Source organism: Podarcis liolepis, assembly GCF_965112155.1.
Source record: "Podarcis liolepis genome assembly, chromosome: 12".
NCBI lineage: Eukaryota > Metazoa > Chordata > Lepidosauria > Squamata > Lacertidae > Podarcis > Podarcis liolepis.
The window spans coordinates 12103211-12127834 of record NC_139563.1 but is presented as its reverse complement, the minus strand read 5'-3'; the positions used below and the strand labels follow the sequence as shown (position 1 = coordinate 12127834).

At 42.1% G+C, this 24624-nt stretch overlaps 1 protein-coding gene across 5 annotated transcripts in view; it reads right to left on the bottom strand.

Moving 5' to 3' along the window:
- The window catches only part of DPP6 (dipeptidyl peptidase like 6), a 497800-nt gene that overhangs the window by 278513 nt on the left and 194663 nt on the right, over positions 1–24624 (bottom strand). Inside the window, exon 1 of one of the 5 annotated variants that reach the window (XM_083466768.1) lies at positions 6505–6605. The exons of the other annotated variants lie outside the window; for them this stretch is intronic. Coding sequence (XP_083322894.1) covers positions 6505–6555 — 51 coding nt within the window. The 5' untranslated portion in view covers positions 6556–6605. Of the gene's footprint in view, positions 1–6504; positions 6606–24624 lie in introns of those variants that run through there. 5 annotated transcript variants of the gene reach the window in all.

Sequence of the window (24624 nt, the reverse complement as noted above, 5' to 3'; positions counted from 1 at the left end):
ATATATAATACTGAAGGTGAAATGCAGATTCTGATCTTCTTTCGGATGTGGGGAATGCTTCCATCAGTAGCGGCCAATGTGTTGTGGTGGAGCTGTGAAGTTGCCCGCTGAATACTAGCATTGACTGTAGCTTACCCAGAAGGGGTAGGGTGCAGCAGAGAAGTGGCAAACTTGGGGATACATGGCCGCACCACCAGAAGAGTGAGATTAGTTCTGCTGCTGCATCTGTGCAGCCCCACCCTTGCCACAATCTTTTCCATCCAGGTTAATCTGCAGCTATGCCAGCATTGGGATGGCAGCTCTATGGCTCTGCCCCACTGCACCAGCCTTTGCAGGTCGCCATCTGTCAAGAGCTGACAGACCCCACTAGTTTATAATGGAAATATAACACAGAAGCATAATAAGCAGTAGCATAAGTCACAGGCTATGAACTCCCAGCTAGGTTGCAAGGAATAGGATGTAAAATGACGGTGACGGCGGCAACAACCTAGGGCCACCTGTTTATGATGTTTATGATTCAGGACTCAAAAAGTACTCTTTTGCACAGTGAATAGTTAAACTGTGGATCTTGCTCCCATAGGAGTCGGTATGGCCACCAACTTGGATGGCTTTAAAACAGGAATGGACAAACTCCTGGAGGATGAGGCTATTAATGGCTAGTAACCATGATGGCCATGTTCTGCCTCCACTAACTCTTCTGAGTGGAAAGTGCTCTTGGGCTCCATCCCTGCTTGCAGTCTTCCTATCAGCAGATGATTGGCTACTGTGGGAACAGGTTGATGGACAAGGTGGGCCCCTGGCACGCTCCAGCAGGCTGGTGTTGAAAGGTGCTAGTCAAAGTTCAATACACCAAAAGTCCTTCTTGCAGTGTGGACCTAGACCTAAGTAATCTTCCAAACTTGCCTCCTGTTCATTAATGGTCTCCTTACCTCTTCTTCTCCCAGAAGACCAGAGACACCATTTTCTGGGTTCCCTGCAGCCAATAATGTATTATTCTGTATAGTAAGAAAAAGCAAAGTATCTGGGGAATCCACCACCATGAAATGAGGATTTTATGGTGGATGCAGAGCAGTTGAAGCACTTTGTGCTTTGCATTGCATCATCTCCTGAAAGACAACATAGAACATAAATGGCCTAAGATAGCAATGGCTGTCTAGGAAAGCTCAGAGAATACAGTGGTCCCTCAGTTTAAGAACAGTCCTGTTTACGAATGATTTGGTTTATGAACTCCGCAAAACCAGAAATAGTGTCCGGTTTGTGAACTTTACCTTGGTCTAAGAATGGAATCCGAACGGTGGAGGGGCACCGGCAGCGGGAGGCCTCATTAGGGGAAGCGCGCCTCAGTTTAAGAACGGTTTCGGTTTAAGAACAGACTTCCGGAATGGATTAAGTTCGTAAACCGAGGTACCACTGCACAGCAGTCCAGAAGATGGACAAGAATTTTACTGTTTCCTCTGACCAGAAAAAGAACAGCACCAGGAAACTCCACCCTGATACAACTAAGTCTTCTGCCACCTAGTGACTAAAGTATATAATGAGAACACCCTGAAGTAAGACCTATCCGCATATTACCCTGGGGTGGTTATCTCATTAAACCTGGGGAGGGGGATGCCTATCATTCTCAGGAGTCAGGGGATAATAGAATAGGTAAAGCAGGAAGGAGCGGTTTCAATTAAAGAAAAGACACAAAGCCATATATCCAGTCTCTCTGTGTTTCACAGATTGGGAAAGAAGTACAGCAAGTTGCTCTGTATATGCTAATAACAGTGTTTGCAACAGTGGACAGTGGGGCACGTCTTATGCCAAAGAGGCATAGTGAATCAGATGGGTGAGCCGGCTGTGTATATCTACGTCTAAAATCAAATTGTGGATTTATGCTAGTGTAGACACTTTGGCCAAAACTGCCAAACAATTGTGGGATTCCTCACCCACGCACCCCACCCTTGCTACAGAATCACCAGGCAGATTTCTAAAGCTCCTTACAACATGCCGAAGATCCCCATTATACAAGATATATTGTGAAGTGTACAGTAACCAGCAAAGACAACTCAAATTCAAACGAAACCTCAAATATGTTTATTAGGGACAAGCTGCCAGTGAAATAAAACTTGAAGCCATAAAGAATTCATGAGTAACCACAAGTTGGACTGCAGAAGAAACAGCCTTTGAAACAAACCTCAATCACTTCAAAAAATATTATTTAAGATGTTGTAAAATAAATAAATATTATGATACTGAATAATGCATAACATTAGCCTCAGGTTTTTGATGCAACATGTGACAGTGGCTGAAATAACAGGAAAACGACTGATTGGGACAGAAAGGTGCCTATCATTCTCAGGGGATAATAGAATAGATTGGGGGGGGGGGTGTCAATGAATCAATGCAGTGCAGTATGAGGAGTCTAGTAGTCCCAAGGCAACAAGCAAACTACCACTTTTTCCAAAGCACAAAGAGGCTGTATACACACCATATATTTAATGCACACTTAAAGCACACTACTTCACCCACAGAATCCTGGGAACTATAGTTTTCAAAGGGTGCAGGGAACTGTAGTTCTGTGTGGGTAAACTATGATTCCCAGGATTCTGGGGGGAGGGAGAGTCGTGTGCTTTAAATGTATGGTATGTACACAGCCGTGGTCTCACCAACCCGTCCAGTTTTAATGTGTCTGTGCCAGTCAAGCACAGACTATAATTTTTAACATCAAAGGAAGTGCACAAGCAAGAGGAACTGACATTCCCCTCTGCTTCACCAGCTCATGGCCCATCATATCAGGCACCTTCCCTCAAGCTTGGCTCATTTCTAGTTTTGGAACCAGGCAAAGACCGGGATGACGATACAGAGGAACGTGATCCGTGCAGGGGGCGCGTTCTCAACCCGCAGCATTCAGTGCTTCTGCACATGTGCAAAGCGCGATTTAACGCTTCTGCGCATGCGCGACTGCCGGAACCCGGAAGTAACCCGTTCCGGTACTTCCAGGTTTGGCGGGTCCGTAAGCTGAAAAAACGCAACCTGAAGCGTCTGTAGCCCGAGGTGTGACTGTAATGCATTTTGCTAATCATTTAGAAAGCAAGTTTCAGTATGTTTGCTGTGGGCCATTGGGTAAGAGAAATCAGTGGGCTCCCTGCCTTGAAGAAAGAGCACCAGTACACACTTCTCTCTCTCCAAAGAACATGTAGTCCATAATCCTGCTCTTGCAGGACTCGTACTCACACAGTTTGCCTTTGCTACTGATAGTCACATTGCAGAGGCAAGAAGGAGGTAATGGCTGCACTGGGCAACCCCTTTCCTTTCTTCCTCATCCACATCGCTCCTTCATCCTCTATTCAGCAAACACATGGAATCTGTATATTTTTTTATCTCTCAATTCTGAGCTAGCTTGCACTTTAAGACGGCAACTATCCGAGCCAAAAAGAGGGTAGAGTTCCACATTTTAATATTATAATTCACACCCCACTGGGAAAAAATGAATATATGGCACCCATGCTCAAATGCGCATTTCAATGAAACTTCTCAAGGTGTATCTGTTTTAAGCCTATGGCCTCTGATTGGAGCAGGTGATGCATTCACATATCTGCTTAGTTAGATCAAGGAAGGTATCTGAGAAGGACTGGAGGCCAAAATGGCAACCCCAAAATCTGAATGCACTTTACAAGTCTGCCACTTGCTCTAATTCCTGGCTACTGATTAGGTAGTTCCAGTTATTTGTCGTAACATCAGAACATACCCCACCTATAAGGTGCAGAATCAAGTTCAAGTAGTCTGAACACTGAGAACATCCGCAGAGAACAAAACAGAAGCTTTTTGGAGGGATCTAGCAAAGAGATTGTTTGGATTTTAAGGACAGAACTCTTATGCTGGGATTAACACTGTCTGCCTGTGTCATTATGTCTGCAACCCCATATTAGCCGCACAGCTTGTACATTTGCAAATCAGCAGATATCACCAAAGGGACCATAAATCTTCAATGCTTTCTTTTCCAAAGGAAATTTACTTTAAGAGCTGCCCTGGACTAACAATTGCACAGGGCAGATAACATGAAACAATAGATTAGTTTTGGCTTACTTGCTCTAAGCTACTTTGAGTGCCTTATTACGGTAAATCAGTTTTAAAATAAACGAATTTGAAATTACTTTACTTGGAAAAGGTCTGTGCCTTGCAGTTATAATTCCCAAGCAAGTTAAGTCTCAGAGTTTAAGTGGTTGAAGAAGCTGTATGGTACAGACGTTCAAGCTTCTACAGCAGATTATGCCCAATTGCTCCTCTACTACATTCCATGGTGGTGACAATATATTTTATTCTAACACCAGCTCTTAAAATCATTTTCGGTTCAACTTCTTTCCCTTTAAGGGAGAAAAAGTGAAATATGTATCACCAAACTTTTCCCCATCTTTCAGAAGTTAACCTATTTAACTTAAGCGTGGCATATAATAAGGGTAATGAACAGAATATAACCTCTTTAGAAAACCATGCAGAAAAAGCATGAAATATAGCACTCTCAACTATTCAGCATTTGCTTTTTACAAAGGAAATTTTTGCATTCAGTGCTGAAAAGGCAAAGCATTCAACTGCAGAACACCTTAAGAAAGCTAGACAGAAATAAAACATTTTTACTCTGTGCAAGAAAACCTGAGAACCTAATTGCTCCCTTAGCCTATTTAAGAGAGATCCTTTGGCAAGCAGTAATTATCTTTTGTCACTTGATATGATATAGTATCTACTTACGGGAAATGGATATGTCTTAATTTCTGTGTAAACTACATTTTGTTTTACACAACTAAGATCTGGCATTATTAAAACAATGTTTGCAGAAGCCATAACAGACTTCTTTTTACAACAAAAAACAAATCAAAGCCAAGCAATCTTTCTAATTCGTACAACAAAATGGGAACACTTGCTTTCATATTTTTAAACTGCAATTAGCTATGAAAACAGCTGCATGCATGCCACTGATGACACCTCAGAATACTCAACACCCTCATTTTTCCAGGAATGCAAGGCTATAATAGGAGCACATTCCACTTTCCAGTACCACACCTTGCCAAATAATGTCAACATATAGCATTAAGCCATCTTGGAGCTCCGCTACATAAAAATGGGGTCCCATGCATGTAACAACACGCATTCTACACTGTCACACTGCAAATTTAAATGTCAGGCTGAACAATGCATGGTGAGGTGGAGGGGTGGGGTCTGAAAAGTTCTCAGCTGAATTCCACTCTATTTAAGCTAAGATATATATATACATATTAAAATACCCTTCATATTTTGAACAACTGCATCTGGTCCAACCCATTAGCATCCTTTAAGTTGCTTCTCTCATGCTGTGAGTCATCTTCATTTAAGCTAGGAGGTTTGGAGTAGATAGCTCTTTGGGAACCAATTGCTCATTGGTGTCGGAACATCTACAGCGATGGCTTTGCTCCAGTATTTTGGCGATAATTTCTAGCGATACTGCATGGAGTATCAGTTTAAAACCTTCCCAGTTCTGGGTTGAAAAAGAAAGAGAAAGAAATCACCGTAAAGGGACAGAGATCCAGCCATTTCACTTGTTGCTTGCATCATATAAACGGTTCTTCTGTCACAAAAATGGCTGGCATGCTTCATTCATTGTAGTCTAGTGGTGGTTTGCATGCAAAAGGTTCTTGTTCATTCTCTGGCACCTACCAAGTGGGGTTGTGAGGACTCCAGAACCTTTGAGATCCACTCCTAGTCATGGTTGACAGTGCGGACCCAGATGGACCCGTAATTTGACTCAGTATGATAAAGCTTTATCGGTTCCAATGCGGAAGCCATAAAAAAAGAGCTGCTAGGATTAAAATGTTCATCATATTAAGTCTAATAAACTTCTGAATGCAGTGAAGAAGAATATAAGCCTACCTAGGGAAAGAGTATCTTCCTAGGTCACTTGATACTTCAAGAGTAACTACCTTTCAACAATACTCCAGACCTTCGGAGTTTTCCTTCCATTAGTTATATTTCAGCCCACGAGATAAGAAGAGAAATGCAGCTACACATAAGGTTTATCTTTTTTTAGCAGCCTTTCCCTTAATAATTAAATATACAGCATCTGGCAAGGAGAATGAGATTGCCTGTAGGATTTTTAGTTGACTGTTGCTTTTTTTTAATAAAAAAACAAACAAATCATTTTGTAGTTGATTTTTTAAAAAAGCACACACAAAATTGTACAACACACTGAATAATGTGCTTCTCTTTCAAACTCTATAAAGGATTCGCCTTGGTAGGTAAGAATATGGACACAGATAACACCTAAAGCAGTAAACACTGGGTTGCTGTTTTTTGTCATTTTTGCAGATTAAAAAAAAAGAAACTAGTTTGCAAAGCTGTAAGCATCTGTATAAAATAACAGGAAACCCATGTGAGTTGGTTTTTGATAACAACCCCCCATACACACACCAAGGAAAAACCCCTTGATTGTAATTTATTACCTATTTCATTACAACTATTTTGGTAAAAGGAAAACGTTATAATTTAACTCACCCTCCAAATTTGTTTAATTCTGCTAGCTCTGGACAATTTTGCTCTGTTCATCCCAAACGTCTTCAGTTCCGATATATATCCTATACAGGTGGAAGTTTGTTCTACAGTCAAGACTGTTTGGAAAATAAGCACGGCAGTAGAGTGATAGGTATATTCTTAAAAATAAAAGGCATTCCTTAGCTTTTAGTGCTCCTTCCAATAGCCATGGAGTTCACAGCTCAGCATAAAATAGCCAATAACTGAACTTGGCATTAAGGGGAGGGGGAACGAAAATCCTCCACCGAGAGCATGGGGCAGCAGGCTTCATCCGACCAGCGCTAGGATTGGGTTAGAAGGAAGATAAAGTTGTCCCTGTGCCAGACACCCAACCTTAAGAAGAGGCATGAACTGAAATGATGTAGCTTTCAGACACTGTCAGGCTGAGCTCTTACTTAGGGGCTGTTTTAATCCTGCTTCCCCCCCTTTTTAAAAAAAAAAATGCAAATCTGCTTCAAGTCATACGGAAATGAAGAGAAGTTATTACAGAAACACTGGAAATAATCTGCAATGAAATAAAGTGATGATAAGGATATATTCCTCATGCGGTAGCTTCTAGGGTTTTATATGTTGCTAATGTTCCTTGCCCTAATTTCAGCAAATGGCAAATGAAGGGATTAAGAGCATTATAAATTGATTTTTTAAAACAGCAGCAGCAAAAACAACAACATAGCTATTTCTATTTCACCAGCCATTTCCTGCATAGGAAATTAAACAGCCTGACCATCCACTTTAGCCAGCAAAGGGTGACCCTCCAACAGTGCTGGATCAGATTGGGAGGGGCTGTGTGTGATCTGCCCTGGTTCAGGAAGGCTTTACAAATGCTGGATTGTGACAAGGAGGGCAGCACAGATCAGTATAGAATGGAGCTGTTCCTTCTTCTTCCAGTTCCTTGAAACCAACTGGAACCACTTTAGAGCGTCTGTTTTATGAATGCATGCCTCTCCCCACTGTAAGTGTTAGTTCCCACCCTCCATCTGCTTAAAGGTAAAGGTAAAGGGACCCCTGACCATTAAGTCCAGTCGTGATCGACTCTGGGGTTGCGGTGCTCATCTCGCTTTATTGGCCAAGGGAGCCTCCGTACAGCTTCTGGGTCATGTGGCCAGCATGACTAAGCCGCTTCTGACGAATTAGAGCAGAGCACGGAAATGTCGTTTACCTTCCCGCCGGAGTGGTACCTATTTATCTACTTGCACTTTGACGTGCTTTCGAACTGCTAGGTTGACAGGAGCAGGGACTGAGCAACAGGAACTCACCCCGTCTCGGGGATTCGAACCACCAACCTTCTGATCAGCAAGTCCTAGGCTCTGTGGTTTAACCCACAGCGCCAACCCACGTCCCTTTGCTTACCTTGCTTACCCATCTGCTCACCTTGAGCTAAAGGTCTGCTTACCTTCACCCTGAACACCTGCACCAGCATTACTGGAAACACAGAGGTGGTGCGCAACCCCATCAGTTCTGCAACCACTGTGGAGACTGGAATCCACCCACTGTATTACATAACAGGGGCTGCCGGCCTTGCTCACCAACCCCACCTACCCCCACCCCCCTTGCCCACCCTCTCCCCTTATACCTCAACCTAAGCCCCTCCCCCCACAGCTTCTTAATGGTATTCTTGACACCCCTACTCTGATGTCAATTCCCATCCCCTTAAAGATCACCCAAAATTCCCCCCTCCCATTAGGTGGTCATGCAAACTGCAGCATGACAACTTTCTTCTTATATAAATACTGTATGGAAATATACTCAGCTATATGTCACACTATCATAAACAATTGGACTTGGTTTTGTTCACATGTGAGAACTGGGACAGTAACACCAATTAGGATGATTGTGTGCACATTTATTGCTTACACCTATTATGGGTGTTTTAAGGGAACGGTAAGGTTAAACCACAGAGCCTAGGGCTTGCCGATCAGAACGTTGGTGGTTTCAATCCCCGCCACGGGGTGAGCTTCCGTTGCTCAGTCCCTGCTCCTGCCAACCTAGCAGTTCGAAAGCACGTCAAAGTACAAGTAGATAAATAGGTACCGCTCCGGTGGGAAGGTAAACGGTGTTTTGGTGCGCTGCTCTGGTTTTGCCAGAAGTGGCTTAGCCATGCTGGCCACATGACCCGGAAGCTGTACGTCGGCTCCCTCGGCCAATAAAGCAAGATGAGTGCCGCAACCCCAGAGTCGTCCACGATTGGACCTAATGGTCAGGCGTCCCTTTACCTTAATACCAGGAACAGCTTCAATTGGCAGGCTAAACCAGGTGAGGGTAGCCGATGGGTCACAAACCCTTGGTGAGTTAGGGGCTTCCCCTGCATGTGAAGACAGGCTCTAGCAGGTGCAGTGGTCAAGAAGGCAGTTTCTGTATGTGCTGTAGAGGGAAGGGAGAAGCTTGTCGACATGAGAAGGTAACCTATCTATGAGAAAGAAAACCTCCACTGCCTTGCAGGATATCTTCAAGAGGAGAAAAGGTTAAGGAGCAAGCCCTACACAAACGCAGAGTGAAGTCCCTAAGATGGCTGAATGGTGCCTTGTACGCATGCAGCCAAGCTGGTGCCAGACATATTGCCCTGCTTTCCTTTGGACCACAGCAGCGAGGCTGGGGGGGGGGGTGTCTTGTTGTCTGGGCAGCCCAGGACCTCCAGACACACTGCCCAGGCTTGTACCCTGGAGAGGTCACTTTGGGGCTGCTAACACAGTGGTTTGACTTCACCCCCGGAGGCACATTCCATTGTTTCTCGAGACAGAGGAATGTCAAGAAACGTGGGCACAGAAATGCCATGTGAAAGCCTTGTGGAAGAGGGTGTGAGGTGGGACAGGTTCATCTCTAGCTACCTTAAGCAGTTTCAGAAGCCTAGAAAATCTGATGGAGGCTATCTATCTATGAGATTAGTTGGAAACATTTACAAACGTTTTACATTCCTACCTTTACAGTGTCCAGCTCAAACAATTAAAAATGAAACCAAGAAATGACAATATATATATAAAGACGATGAGTAAAGCAGTCTGTGTGTGGAATGTTGACAGAACTAAAAATTAATAGTTTAATATTTTACAGCAGAAGGCAAGGTGTTTAGGCAACCAGTGAGGTTATAAGCCAAAGGTTTTCCTAAAAGGGAATTACTTGCTAGTATAGAAAGCTAGTGTCAGGGAGTCAGATAACCACACCCAAAGCAAAGGTGCGACCAAAGAGAAGGCTCGAGATCTCACTGCCTTTACCCATACCTGCAGAAATGAGAAAGCCACCAGAACTTACGATTTCAGAATTGTGGAGGAACCAGTGTGGTCTAGCGGTTTATGTATTTGCAACATCTTGGGAGACCAGGGTTCGAAACCCCACTCAGCTACGAAGCTCACTGGGTGAATTTGGACCAGTCTACGGTCTCTCAGCCTAACCCTACCTCACAGGGATGTTATGAGGATAAGATGGAGAGGCAGGGTGCCATTTTGAACTCCTTGGGACAGAAATGTAATATAAATTCTTACATATGTAAAAATCACTGGCAGATGCAGGCAACTCTCCCCACTGCTCACTCAGAAAAGGCAAGTGGAAAAACAAAACTTCATGCAATTACAAGATCAAAATATGACTAGAAGAGCCAGATTGCTTTTATAAAGTTACTTATTTATTGATAAGTTTCTCTGTGTGTTATGCCTGACGATTACGGAAGTTTTTCATTAACTCTAGTTATAATAGGAGCCAGGTTTAATATAGCTGGATCCCCACCCACCCACCTCAGGCAGAGCAAAAGTATTACATTTCATTAAATGCCTTGCCTCACATTATTAATGAGTTTCCAAACATTTCTCATTGCTTGTTCAAGATGGGGTCCAAATTTAAATTGTCACTGAAGCCAGAAATGCCATTCCATTGCATCTCATTAAAAAAATATTGGGGGCGGGGAAATGGGGGAAATTTCATATTCTTTTGATACTGGGGAAACTAAAATACAATAATGGATGAAGTTGCAGGTTAGTTATGCTTAAGCCTGTGACAGTCACGCCTAAGCTATAGTTCTAGTAGACAGAGCGATGAGGAAACCCACTTATCATTCTTAACTACAATGCAATATAAGCATTTTTAACATGTTCAGACTTCTGTTGTGAAACAACCAAATGATTTAAGACAGTGTGCAGTTACCCAAAGTACAGGCAGCATGCAGGTACAAGTTTGAACATCCATTAGGACTTCCTGTAGAAAGGTAGTCCTAATGGATGTTGTTGACACCTAAAGTAAATAACAAATGTTTGCTGGGTCCTTGGGAACCAAAGCAACCTGGCTCTACATAAAAGCATTGCAGAGTGCTAACAGGTAATTTTTTTTGTTTGTTTCTTGTTTTCCTCTGCCTCACACTCAACACATGCAGCCAGACACCCTTACATATACGAAAGAGATCTTTATCCAGGCAAGTAACCATAGTGGCTTGGCAGCGGACACAGTTTGGAGAGTCATGGTCCAGGCAAGACATTCAAAACTGGATGGAAGCAATGAAGATGTCCCAACCTTGCCTTGCCTGCCAAGCTTTTAAAGATGAGGCATGACATGCTCACTCATTCACTTTGCAAAAATGTCAGGATTGCAAATGTCCACTCCCATCTGCATAGGTGGCACTACATTACCCTGCACTCTGATTCCTCAAGAATTATGAGTAGGGTAACCACAGTGATATGAGGTGAGAATATTCTCTGGAGAATATTCTTGAGAATGAGAATATTCTCTGCTAGAAAATTCTCCGGAGAATATTCCCCACAAACTGTAAATTCTAATGTAAGAACCAATTTTACAACCCACATTTTTTAAAAAACATCTAGTAAATAATAAGTCAAGCTGTGATATTGCCAGTGTAAGTAATGAATAATGATTTTTTTTTAAATCCAGTTACATTACTGGGCATTGTGTCATTCACCATTGGCAGTTCTGAAATGTGAGCTACAGAAAACATTTAATTTTTTTTTTTAGTTTTAAAATTGCTATTCATTTAATTTGATGAACATTTGAATTTCTATGTATTTCAACTATATGTAATAGCCTTTTTTCTATTTTGGTGTGACCTTATTCTTAGTAATTCTGTACTCTTGGCCATACAGTGTGATTTTTTTAAACAGAAAGTAGCTTTAAGGCTTTATACACTTAAAGTACCTAGGCCTATACAATTACGTGTAACAGCATGTGCGGTGGTCTTGATTTAAACCGTTGGCGTTTCTATATTTTTATTCAGTGCCAGTAACTGTTTTTTGCAGTGCCATTCAATGGTGCAAGGTGCCGTTTACCAGAGATTGCTATAGTGAAATATATTATCGTATAATGATAATATATTTAATGGCTTCTTTTTTATATGTATACATAGAGTTTTGTCTATCAAACTGTGTTTTAGTCACCAAAACAGTTATTAAGTGTTAGAGCTATTAGAAGCCTATTACTGAATTTACTTGTATCAAACCTTAACATGCCAATTGTATTTTTTGACTTGTCCTATAACATGAACATGTTCTAATGGAAGAATAAAATAATGATTTAACTACGGAGTTTCCTTATACCAAACCTTAACATGACAATTACTGGTGCCATCACCTTTTTACGTCATTTTCAATGCATTAAAATGAATATTCTCCTATTTTAAATTAAAATTCTGTAATATTCTCATCAATTGAGAATATTCTTGAGAATATTCTCCAAAAGATTATTCTCCAGAATTTAACATCACTAGGTAATCATACTTAACTGTCGTGAGTCCCACAGCTCTGTCGGGATCAGACTAAGGTTGGCAGATCCCAATACAGGAGGAAAAAGAGACAGGAGGACATGGGCTGATTGGCAAGAACCTGAGTGGCGGCAGACAGCTCTACCCTGTGTACTTTGAATTCTGGATTTAGCTGCTTCAGAAGGGGGAGCAGGGATGCTGGCTCCTCCCCTGACTTTCTGTCTGGGAAGAGAGTCTCACTGGAGGTTGGGGAGGGCTGTGGGCAGCTGAGGGGGTTGGCAACTCAGGAAGAGGTGGCGTTTTATCAATAGCCTTAACAGGAGTGTACAATATTGTTATCTGGAACCAGCACACCATACTTTAAAAGAACATTTAAACCACACATACACCCTGAAAACTGTAGTTTGTTAAGAGTTCTGGTAACTGTAGTTATGTGAGGGGAAACCAGAGTTCCCAGGACTCTTGGGAGTACAGTGGTACCTTGGGTTAAGTACTTAACTCGTTCCAGAGGTCCGTTCTTAACCTGAAACTGTTCTTAACCTGATGCACCACTGTAGCTAATGGGGCCTCCCGCTGCCGCCGCACCGCTGGAGCACGATTTCCGTTCTCATCCTGAAGCAAAGTTCTTAACCCGAGGTACTATTTCTGGGTTAGTGGAGTCCGTAACCTGAAGTGTATGTAACCCGAGGTACCACTGTATTTGCATGGTGTGTATGCAACCTAGGTCATTTAGAACAATCTCTGTCATTAAGCTGGCAAGTACAGAGAAAGGGAAATTTAATACAAATCTCTCACTTTCCCATGACCCTTTTTTACTAATTTAATTTGACTATTAGTGGAAACAATAAGGCAGGAATGTGCAGCTAGAATGATAATCTAGTCTGCTTTATCATTTCAATGAAGCACAGATTACAATGCTCTGCAAGCTTCCACATCATGAGATATTACATTCTGATCTTCAACATTTCCAATAAACGTTAGCTCAATTTTACTTTGAAGAAGAGTTTGAATTTGATATCCCGCTTTATCACTACCCTAAGGAGTCTCAAAGTAACTATCTCCTTTCCTTTCTTCCCCCACAACAAACACTGTGTGAGGTGAGTGAGGCTGAGAGACTTCAGAGAAGTGTGACTGGCCCAAGGTCACCCAGCAGCTGCATGTGGAGGAGCGGGGAATCAAACCTGGTTCACCAGATTATGAGTCCACTGCTCTTAACCACTACACTACACTGGCTCTCACACTTTGTTTATGTTCCCCACCCGACTCCACCAGGCACCTCTTGTTTCAATACTTCCGACTGCCAAAAAGGATCAAATATTTTATTTGGCTGCTCTCCCCTACACTGCACCTTCTTGGCAGAGTTTTCTGTATGGTGTGTTGTTTTAATAACTTAACCTCCTGATCAGAGTCAAGTAGAATGTTTCTTATCTGATGTCCTTCAGTTTCCTACCTGTCTATTGCACTTTGCAGGCATAGCTTGTTATGAATGTTAATAGGCTTCAAGCTGAGGCATTATTATTTCAGAGTTGTTTGAGCTTTGATCAAGTTTAAGAATCCTAGGAGTAAATTAGCCTCCCACTACAGGCAAGCAAAATGTATTAAATACCTATCAACACGAGAGCATGGAATGAGCGAGTGGGGCTAATTATTTCTCCAGGAAAACAACTCAGTGCTTCAGTTAGAAGTGTATTTTTTATTTTTAAAAAAGGTTGTATGTAGAATACTAAGTGCTTTCCCATTCTTATATTGTGTATCCTTAGGGCCCATTCAAATATTACATTCCCACACAAAGACTGGCACAGCATATGTCCACGCGAGGATCCTCTGCTTGTGGGCTTTAATGTTTGCAAGTGACTTACCATACAGAAAAATTGTGATTACATATATGTTGCAGTCCTATATGCACTTACTTGGGAGAAAACCCCACTGAACTCAATGGTAATTACTGCTGAGTTAGCCTGTACAGGATCTCTAGACCACAGATGGAGAGTGTGGGATGTTGTTGAACTCCCAACTCATAGCAGCCCCAGCCAGCATGGGCAATGGTCAGGAATGCCAGGAGATATGACGCAGTCACACCCCCACACTCGTGCTTTACACCAGGAGCTGTCCTGTTTTGGCCAGGCTGAATATCCACTACACAAGGGTTGGGGAACATGTGGGTGGGAATTGTAGTGCAACTTATGCAGCGCCACTGGTTCCCCAATCCCTATTTTACCCTAACTGGCTTCAGGACCTTGGAGAACGCCCAGGAACATCAGGAGATGTTCTCACAAACCCAGCTGAATCCTTGTCTCTGAACAGAGACTGATGCCTGTCAAGAGTCACTGAATCATAGAATGATAGTGCTGGAAGAGACCCTGAGCATCACTGGGCCCAACCCCCTGTGATGAAGGAATCTTAACTAAATTATACATGGCAGATGGTCACCCAATCACTGCTTAAAAATCCCCAATGAAGGAGAAGCAACCACCTTCCAATAAAGTCTGTTCCACCGTCGAACAGCTCTTCACAGAACCATGAAATTGTAGAGTTGGAAGGGACCCTGTGGGTCATATAGTTCAACTGTCCTACTGTTAGAAAGTTCTTCCTGATGTTTAGTCGGAATCTCCTTTCTTGTAACGTGAATCCATTGGTTCAGGTCATAGCCTCTGGAGCAGGAGAAAACAAGCTTGCTCTCTGAGTGAAGTCGTAGAGATCAGACTTTTTCTGAGCAATGAAGCATTGTTTGATAACTTATTGCCTTTTCAAAAGGAAATATCTAGGGCAGCAAGCAGTCTTGAATGACTGTTGGTCTGATTCAGACTACAGACCCAAAAGGTCAGAGCTGCCAGTCCCTGGTAATTTAACCTTCTGGTATATTCAGTCATGGCTTAAGGTAATCATCAAAGCAATCTAGAGGGCCAGGTAACAACAATGCAAGGAATATGCATGTGGAGACTTTCCATGTGATTGATGGTATCAACCTGGTGAGTCATTTGCAAATGTTACAGCCCACTGTGAAGCACTGCAAAGATGAAGCAGTTTTCAACAGACGCCCACATGGTTGTCAAACTATTTGTATCAGCCCTCAGCACAGCTATATAGAGATGGCATTTCTAATTTTTATTTGATATCTAAGGAACAAACGAGGATAACAAAATCAAGCAATAGCTGCACAAGGAGCGCAGAAGGCAAGTCAGAAGTTTTTTTTTTTTAAAAAAAAATCCAATTCTTTCAAGAAGGATTTCAATAAAAGTGTGTTTTTGAATGACGGTCAGCTTTCCAAATGAACTGTCTTTGGACCCCATCAAACAATCATGGGCGGAATGTTGTCCTGAAAGATGGGAAAGTCATGCTTATATATGTTTATATGATACTGAGGGCTACTTCCTTAAGTCAAGACAGTACAGGGCACTTTGGACCACCTGATCTTCTTAATCATAGTTTGCTTGCTTGCTTGTTTGTTTTAAAGCAGTTGAATTCCAATATCAATTCCATTTTGATTCCACCATGAACTAGAGGCCCCATGGGTTCACTTTCTCATAGCCTGGCTAGAATGCACTATTTATCTATGCTTCTTTATTTTACCCGGGCCTTCAAGGGTGGCTTACGAAACACTATCAAACAAATTAAAAACATACACAAATATACCACACACACACACACACACACACACACACACACACACACACATGCATATGTGCAGCAGAATGCCCCTGGCATTTCTAGGTAGGGCTGGAAGAGATCCCTGTCTGAGCTAGATAAACCCATGTCAGCATAAGGCAGCTTCTTGCATACCTATCAAATCCAGTAGACATATATTTACTGATCTTTGACATTGACAGATTTACATGCCTTACAAACTATTGCTACTTTGACATTTGGGATCAGTTCAAACCATTGTTTAGCATTTCTGTGCCTGAGCCACTGTGAGCCACAGGCTCGCTTGTTCCTCTTGCATGCAACAGAGGAGAACAGGAGCATCTGTTTTCCATTCAGACTCGGGGAGCTCTGATAATTTTAAACTCCAGCTATGACAATGCCAGGATCATAAGCCCATGGATTTGATTTTGGCTTGTTTGAACTCACAAATGCTTAAACCAACCAGAGTTACTCCAGCTCAGATGCAACTGCAAACTCTAGTTAATTTTAAAAGCAAAAGACACACACACACACACACACACACACACACACACACACACACAACAGCCCTGATATTTACTATGTCTTGTGCATGCAATAGTTATGTTTTGGTATTCTTTCTGAGCCAGTCCTATGTGTGTATTGGCCAGCATCTTGATTTGGTTTTAAAACAAGCTGCTTAGGCCTTGTTTTCATATTATATTTCTGCAGGGTCTGAGGTATGGTGGGAAGCAACAGCACTGAGGTATATATATATAGGTTTTATTCTCAAGATGCCCTGGACACAAATAGATGCTTAATGTCTTTTCCACAAGGTCAGCTGCTATGTGGGGTAATTCCACCCCCTATACCTGAAAATGTTTTCCCCCTGGTACTTATCTGTCACAATTACGTCAACTGGGTATAGAATCAATGCTAATGGCTCAATAAAATACAGATAAATCTGTACAAGGAGGTAATTTACCGTCCTGCTTTAGCTTAAAAAATAGTTGACAAAGTGAGGAAGGCATATAGAAGCTAATAACATTATGAACAATGTGGAGAAATTGAGAATTTCCTTTCTTTCATGAAGTATTTTGAGTTTCGGGCCACTCAGTGAAACTGACTGGCAGTAGTATGTGCAAATTGGCAAGGAGAAGCACTTCTTCCTTCACACAATGCAGAATTCAATTATGGAACCCATTTGTAATGACCACACGATGGTTTTTAATAATATTGAATGACAGCTAAATTGTCGTGGGTTGTGCAGGAGGTGTACTTAGTGTAACTGTATCCTAAGACCGCAACCTGTTCAGCACAATAGTTCCACTTGTGGAAAATAGTGGGTTTAAAGAATTTGTCAATATTTCAGTCATGCTGCAAAATAACCTCAGTTTATTCTGTGATAAGTTTTGAAAGTAAAGGAGCCCACTCTGACAACCCCCACAGATATGCCCCTAAGGAGAACCCACAGTCTCACCTCCAAGGAAAATCACAAAATCCAGCAAGCTGTTAGTCAGTTGTATCAGTGTTTCCCAAACTTGGGTCTCCAGCTGTTTTTGGACTACAATTCCCATCATCCCTAGCTAGCAAGAACGGTGGTCAGGGATGATGGGAATTGTATTTCAAAAGCAGCTGGAGACCCAAGTTTGGGTTTTACAGTCATAAAGTGTTACAATTTAAACTGCTAGCATTAAATAGGAACCACGTCAAAAAAGAAGGGAAGACGTAGCCAGCCTCTGCTTGAGTATTTCATTCATTCTCTGATTTCTTCTGTGTGAATCTGCCACAAACAATAATAAAACTTGAAAGCCCTTCTAAAACTTCATTCACTTGTCAGCTATCTTGGGACTCCCGCAGATAATGCCATCATTTCTGCACTGGAGGGAGGGGGGAATCCCAGAGTGCCACCCCACTGAATGCCTCCTTCACTATGCTACTGATATCATGACAACTGCAGGTTTATTAAATTGGTGGATAAGGGATTGGTTAAGTAACAATATAGTTTCTTCATTCCTCACAAACAGATGGCACCTGCTAGAAACTGAATTATCAGTCAAAATATTCAATTCTGCCTCTTTTTGTGTCAATTGAGATAACATTCTGAGACAAATGCAGGCTGCAAAGTCAAAGCTGCACCTAAAATTTTTTTTGTAAGGAATGTTTTCTTTCTCCTTATGCAAGGAGTTTTTTTAATTAATCAATTGGATGATTACAAGTCTGTACTCAAAAACAGAAAGAGTGGAGTATATTGTATGCAGTAAAAACAACTCTACAGCTAGCATAGGCTGCCGAAGGAAGCAGACTCAGCAATACAGGAATAAGCAGTTTGCTTCATGGGTTGTCAGTTGGGTCTGACAACTCACCCAGAGGCTGGTTGCACAGAAAATGGAAATATCCAACATTGCTTGACAATCCGGTGCTGTAATTCCACGGCCTGTAATCATGGAGAACAGGCTGATTTGAAGCAGATATTCCACTGCAGCTGATAATAGGCTCCCGCTCAGGAAAGATACAAGGTTGTGCACTGGCAATGCCTATGTTTCTTGACAACCAGCAGCAACATGTTAAAAAATGCAAAAGCTGAAAGAAGCTCTTCATCTGACACACACAGAACCCTGGGTCGAGTGCGTATAAAACACACCAGCTAAATAATCCCTGAAAACAGCAGAGGGAGATGGTAGGCAGGTGTTTTTCACTCTGCAAAGGGGAGATTAATGAGCTGCAGCTTTGTAACCTTTGCAGAACACTGTTGCATAATATTATCAGAGAGAACTGGGCGAGACACTGCCTGATCTTCCTTCCCTGTCCCAGATACAGGATGTGTGTGGTATTTCACACCTCTTGATCTCTCATGTCAGATGGTCCAGTGTTGCACTAAGCAGGAGCTGATGAAAGGGCAGTCACATATGGTCCTGTATCCTAACTACAACCCATTCTATTGGCTGGCTGCACTGTCCCAGGCAGGCTCAATCATAGAATTAGCCATCTATTGTGTCACCCACTGAAAATTTTGTGGTCTACAGAGCTCTCCATTCTCCCATCGTGTCAATGTGCATGGTAGTGTCACCAGGTTCCAGCTTAATCAATGGAAGCCTCTCCCCTAGTTTCAATGCCCCTGAAAATCCAAAGGCAACCCCAACATGTACTGAAGTAATTAGTTCTCCCCACCCCCATTGCTGATTAAGAACTATTCATGAAGTGCTGAAACCATTATGAGATGTCAAAAGCACAATACCAGTAAGACAGGGGTTTAAAAGCAAAGAGCAATTCTAAAGAATAATGTTTATGTTGTGTATGTATTTAAAGCATTCATACCACAGCCTTTCAGCATGTCTGCTCCCATGGCAGCTAACAGCAGAAAGTAAAAAAATAAATTGAAATGGGACATCAAAATAATGAATAAAAGTATATAAAAATAGCAGATGAAGTAAAAATGTTTTCAGGCTTCAACCCATTTCTAAATTTGGTTGCTTGCAAATGTAGTTTTAGGGCTTCAAAAGTGAGCACCAGCCAGGGCTGGATTTAGGTTTGATGAGGCCCTAAGCTACTGAAGGTAATGGGGCCCTTTATATGTCCAGCTGTCCTTTGTCAACAACAAATTGTCACTATTTTTTTGTGTTGAACATATGCTATATGGTAATTTATGGACCTAATAGGTATCTAAAGCCATTTACACGTAACAAAATATGTATTTTATCAAAGTAATTATTGAACTTATCTTGTACTTCTTGCATGCCACAGCCTGGGCCCTAGGTGCTTCAGGCCATATTGTGATCTACACAACATGGATGGGAACTTTCTCAGGTGAAACCCCCAAATGTCTAGATGTGGACCTATGCAGCTGTGTCTACAACTTTTGTCTTCAGCCTGGAAGATGAATGGCATGTGAACGGAGCCTTCCCTGACGTCCCACTTCCAATAAACCATGCTCTCTTCTTCTCTGGATTCTACGTTAACTTTCCAGACATCAAGGGGGAATACAAATATTCCACATTAGTCTTGATTATAAGGATATCATCCATCCCTGCAAGAGACTGCCAAGTCATGAGAATTCATCAACTCAACAAAGTGAACCACTTCCATTAGTCTTGCACAGCCTCCCACATTATCTGAAACCATAAATTCAAAATATACATTTCCCAGAATGTACCACTTGATATTTGGATGTCACAAACGTGCATGTTTGACTGAGGCAGCACATCTTACTTTCTACAAATTAAAACACTATAGGACTTCATAATTAAATACATATCAGCAATAAGTACCTAACATTACTTTGAAGTGGGGGGGTTATTGTTTTGTTTGTCACTGTGTTATATATTTGTGTGTTTTTATACTGTAACCCTACCTGGGATTTTTGGATGAAGGGCAGTATCAAAATTTAATAAATATAATAATAATAATAATAATAATAATAATAATAATAATAATAATAAAATAATAAATAAACATCACAATAGAATCATGCCTACTCCAAATTAGGGTCTGTTGAGTTAAGCTGGGCTTATGCCAGGGGTGGGTCAGCAGCCTTTTTCAGCCATGGGCCGGTCCACCATCTCTCAGACCATGTGGTGGGCTGGACTATATTTTGCAGAAAAAAATGAACAAATTCCTATGCCCCACAAATAACCCAGAGATGCATTTTAAATAAAAGGACACATTCTACTCATGTAAAAATACGCTGATTCCCGGACCGTCTGTGGGCCGGATTGAGAAGGCGGGCCTTATGTTGCCTACCCCTGGCTTATGCCCAGGTGAGTAAGTTTCAGATTGCAGTCCAACAGAACAGTCCAAACGTCTCATCCGATGTAGAAGAGGGTTTTTTTGATGAGGCCAAGGTGTCCCAGTGTCTTGCTGTGTCTGGCTCTACCAGTGGCGGGGGGGGGGGGGCTTCACACTTGTGAAGCTCCCTGACCAAACTGTGGATGGATGGAAGCAACCCCCAGGGGTATTCCTCGTGGCAGTAACAAGTATGTACCCCAAATATGGGATATTTGGGGATGAGAAGAGTGCAGAGCTACAATGCCCAGGGTTCCACTGAATCTTGAGCAGGTGAAGCTATAGGCAAATGTGCCTTTCTGTGGCATCAGCCTGGAGCTTGCTCTGTAAAGACATGATTTTTTCATGTCCCCAGCCTCCTTCTGCCCTGAGAAGCAGGACTTCAGATTGCTCCTCCTGTCAGTCAAAATAGTGCCCTCTCTGGAAAAGGAGAAGGAAGAGAAAGAATCTGAAACACACCAGCAACCTATATACTTAATAAGAGTGTAAGTAGGTAGGTAGTTAGAAGGCAGATCATTTTTCAGTGTCTGTGTTTAATAAACCCAATCATCATTACACAGCTCAGATTAGAGAAAGCATAAAGTATCATTTTAGACAAATCTTGGGCAGGCAGGCAGACTACAGCAACATGTATTATGCAAAAGCCTACATAGCTTTAGCATTTTTTGACAAATCCTGTGCAGAGTGTAATCCGGAATTTACTAAATTCTATGTGATTCTCAGAAAAAGTACTTCGACAGTCTGATTCAAAGCTTTTCTTTCCTAGCTCGGGTGGATTTTATAAGTAAGGCTCTGCTAACATGTGGAGTGCACTTAGAAGTGCCTAGCAGAAATCACTTGTGCGTCACAACACTCCTTTTAATATACGCTCTTTTCCTTCTCTGAGGTGAACAAAAAATACTTAGAAAAAGTGTTGGGTGAGGGGTAGAAATTAAAATGCATTTGCCAATTATTGCTTTTAATGATGCATGTTACTTTCCCCCTGAAATCGTGTAAACTGCACTGAGCACTGGTGTAAACACTGCAGAATAAACCGAAAGAAAAAATTCCATCTGTTTATCAATAAAATTCTGCTATGATGGCATCAATAAATGAATGGAGCCAAGAGCATCTAAGGCATTCATGAAAAGCTTTGCAGACACTATTATGGGATGAATGAGAAAATATTTTAAAAGCTTAATCCATGTCCCCCTTGAGAATCCACGTTCCCATTGAGAGGTCAGTTTCTGGTTTTACTCCTAGATACACGTTCTGGTCATAGCCTAAAGTAGCCTTCACAGACGATGCCCTCCAGATGTTCTGCGCTATAACTCCCAACAGCCCCAGCAAGCACACTTGTGGGCTACAGATCACACATACAGACACACACTCCTTCCTGAAGGATCAGGCTGCTGCTGGAATAATACATGCCCCCATAACATCTCAGCTGCAAAGCTTGAAGACTACAGTATTTGGAAATTGTAGCTGAGACATCATTAGCTGTATTGATTTTGGCCAGTACAAGTAATATGCTCTATTTTGACTACTAAAGACTTAACTGGCTTGCATTCTGCATATGTTTAGGAGCAGTTTCTCCTGAATGGGCCCTCACTCACCCCTCCAGGACTTGCAAAGCCTGGGTGGCCAGCCTTGGAAACTTCTAGATTATAATATTACGACAAAGAAAATGAAGTGTTTCTCCACACAGCACTTAATTAACTTACATAATTAATTGCCACTGAATGTTACGATGGTTCCTAGCATTAATGACTTCCTGCTGAGGCACTACCCACACATAACTGGGAATAATGCATTTATTTATTCAGTGAAATACATGGGGTTTGATTCTATGTAAACATACATAGAATCACACTATTAGAAAAGGATTAGACAAATACACATGAATGGGTCTTACTGGTGGCTATTCTGTTCAGTCTTCCCCTGCTGCCTTGCAGGATATATTTGGGAGAAGAAAAGGTTAAGGAGTAAACCCTACACAAATCCGAAGTGGAGTCCCTAAAGTGGTTGGGTGGTGGCGCCTTGGACACCTCTTTCCAACAACTCCCGCAGCTCAGCTGGTGCCAAAGGTATTGCTCTGCTTTCTTTTGGACAAGGCCAAGATGGGGGTTGTCATATGGGCAGCCCAGGACACAGAAAGGGTGGGAGCTTTGCCATTGTTACGCTGGTCCCAAAATCCTTCTGCCAAGCAGACAGGCAAGTGGTGGAAACAACGGCAGAAAATTCAGCTGCTGGACCACAAGAGACCCTCTCAGAAAATCAGCCCAGAGACACAAAGGCCAGTCTTTATGAGAAATCATTCAGAAAGCCCAGCAGTGCCCCATCCACAAGTCAAATTGCAAAAGCAAGGGAGATGGCAAGAGAACTGGACATCTTCATATTTGTTCTCCCCACCACAGGGCTGTCTTTTCTAGCCTCTCCCTTTCTTACTGGTAAAAGCAACACAATGCTAAGGAAGCTCCACTAGAGAGGCAGGAAACAGTACCAGCTGTGCTACTGAATATTTTTTAAACCATCTCTAGGGCCACTTCTCCAGTGTGGCTCTCTGCTGCCCACCATCCAAGCCCAAGGCCCTGTAGGAAGCTGCTTTTTATTGAGTCTCACTATTGGCCCATCTTGCTCAATGCTGCCTGCCCTACTCTAACTGGCAGTGGCTCTGTGGGGTTTCAGATGGGGTCCTCTCTCAGCCCTACATGTATATTCTGGGTCTGAACCTGGGACATTTTGTATGCAAAGCAGATGATCTAACACTGAGTCTTGGCTCTTCTTCTGTAGATGCCCTGCGCCTAAATGGTATTAGGTTTGTGCCCAGTTTTGGTTTGAGATTACTGTTGTTGTATTGGGGAATGATTGGGGGAGATACTTCCTTGTTGATGCTGATAAATCTCTTGATTACATTTGATCTGAATGTGGAACTTGTGCACTTTTTTCTTTTTGCAGGGGTGTGTGTGGGTTGCCTGGGACTGCCTTTGCTCCTACCTGTCAGGTAAGATTCCTAGTAGTACAGGAAGCACCTGAAGACATTAAGGGAGTCCCATTTCCTAGTCTGGCTGTGATGCCTGGATTCAGCCACTCTGGCATCTGCATTCCACTTCCTTTTCCCAAGCTTCCATGTCTACTACTCATAAATTCTCATTGTGAATACAGTTAATTGCCTGTTAAATTTTTATTTTTCCTTCTGGGAATAATTGGGACTGTGCATTTTCAAAATTAATTAGATTGCAAGCTCACTTCTAAACACCTTGGTGCTACAGCATTCAGTGACAAAATACTTTGAATGGAGACGCGTCAAAATGCCTCGTAAAAATGAATGAAGTGAAACTTAATGGGGAATATTGGTTAGCTTTACTGGTGCCTCTAGTATTTTTAAACAATGTTCTCAAGCAACTCCCAAAAGTACATAGTGAGAAAACGTTGTTCTTTAAGGGGAATCAAGCATGGGTTAGTTAAAGTCAAGCTTGAATGTGAAGTCCCTATCAGCTAATTCCTAACAATCAGAATGGCTTGGCATAGCCTGTGAAGTTGGGCTTGTTACACACCTGACTCAAGTGTCACATTGAACTAATGAGTTAAGCAATGAACTTGTTAATAGCTTTCAGTCACTGAAAATAGCTTTTGCACATTGCAGCTATTGGTGTTCAGTGAATATAATAGCTTTAGCCATTTAAAAAGGGCACTTTACTTAAATTACTGCATTATATGGTGTAGAAAAAGACTGTTTACATTATCTAATGCCTTCACACAAAAGGTCAGAGAATCTTTCCTAACTAAAATATAAGGGAGGAAAACACTTAGATACCATCTGCCTTTTCCAAGACTCCCTTTTCAATGAATGAAAGCTTCAGTTAGAATGTGAGGAGTAGAACTGGTCCAGCCCTACCATTAGCTGAAGTGACCACCTTGTCTCAGGTAGGAAATTGGGAGGAACAGCAGATCAGCACCCCTAGCCCAGCTAATGCTGTCTCTTGCCACCCACTGCTGATGTTTTGCTCATTCACTTGCATGTTACT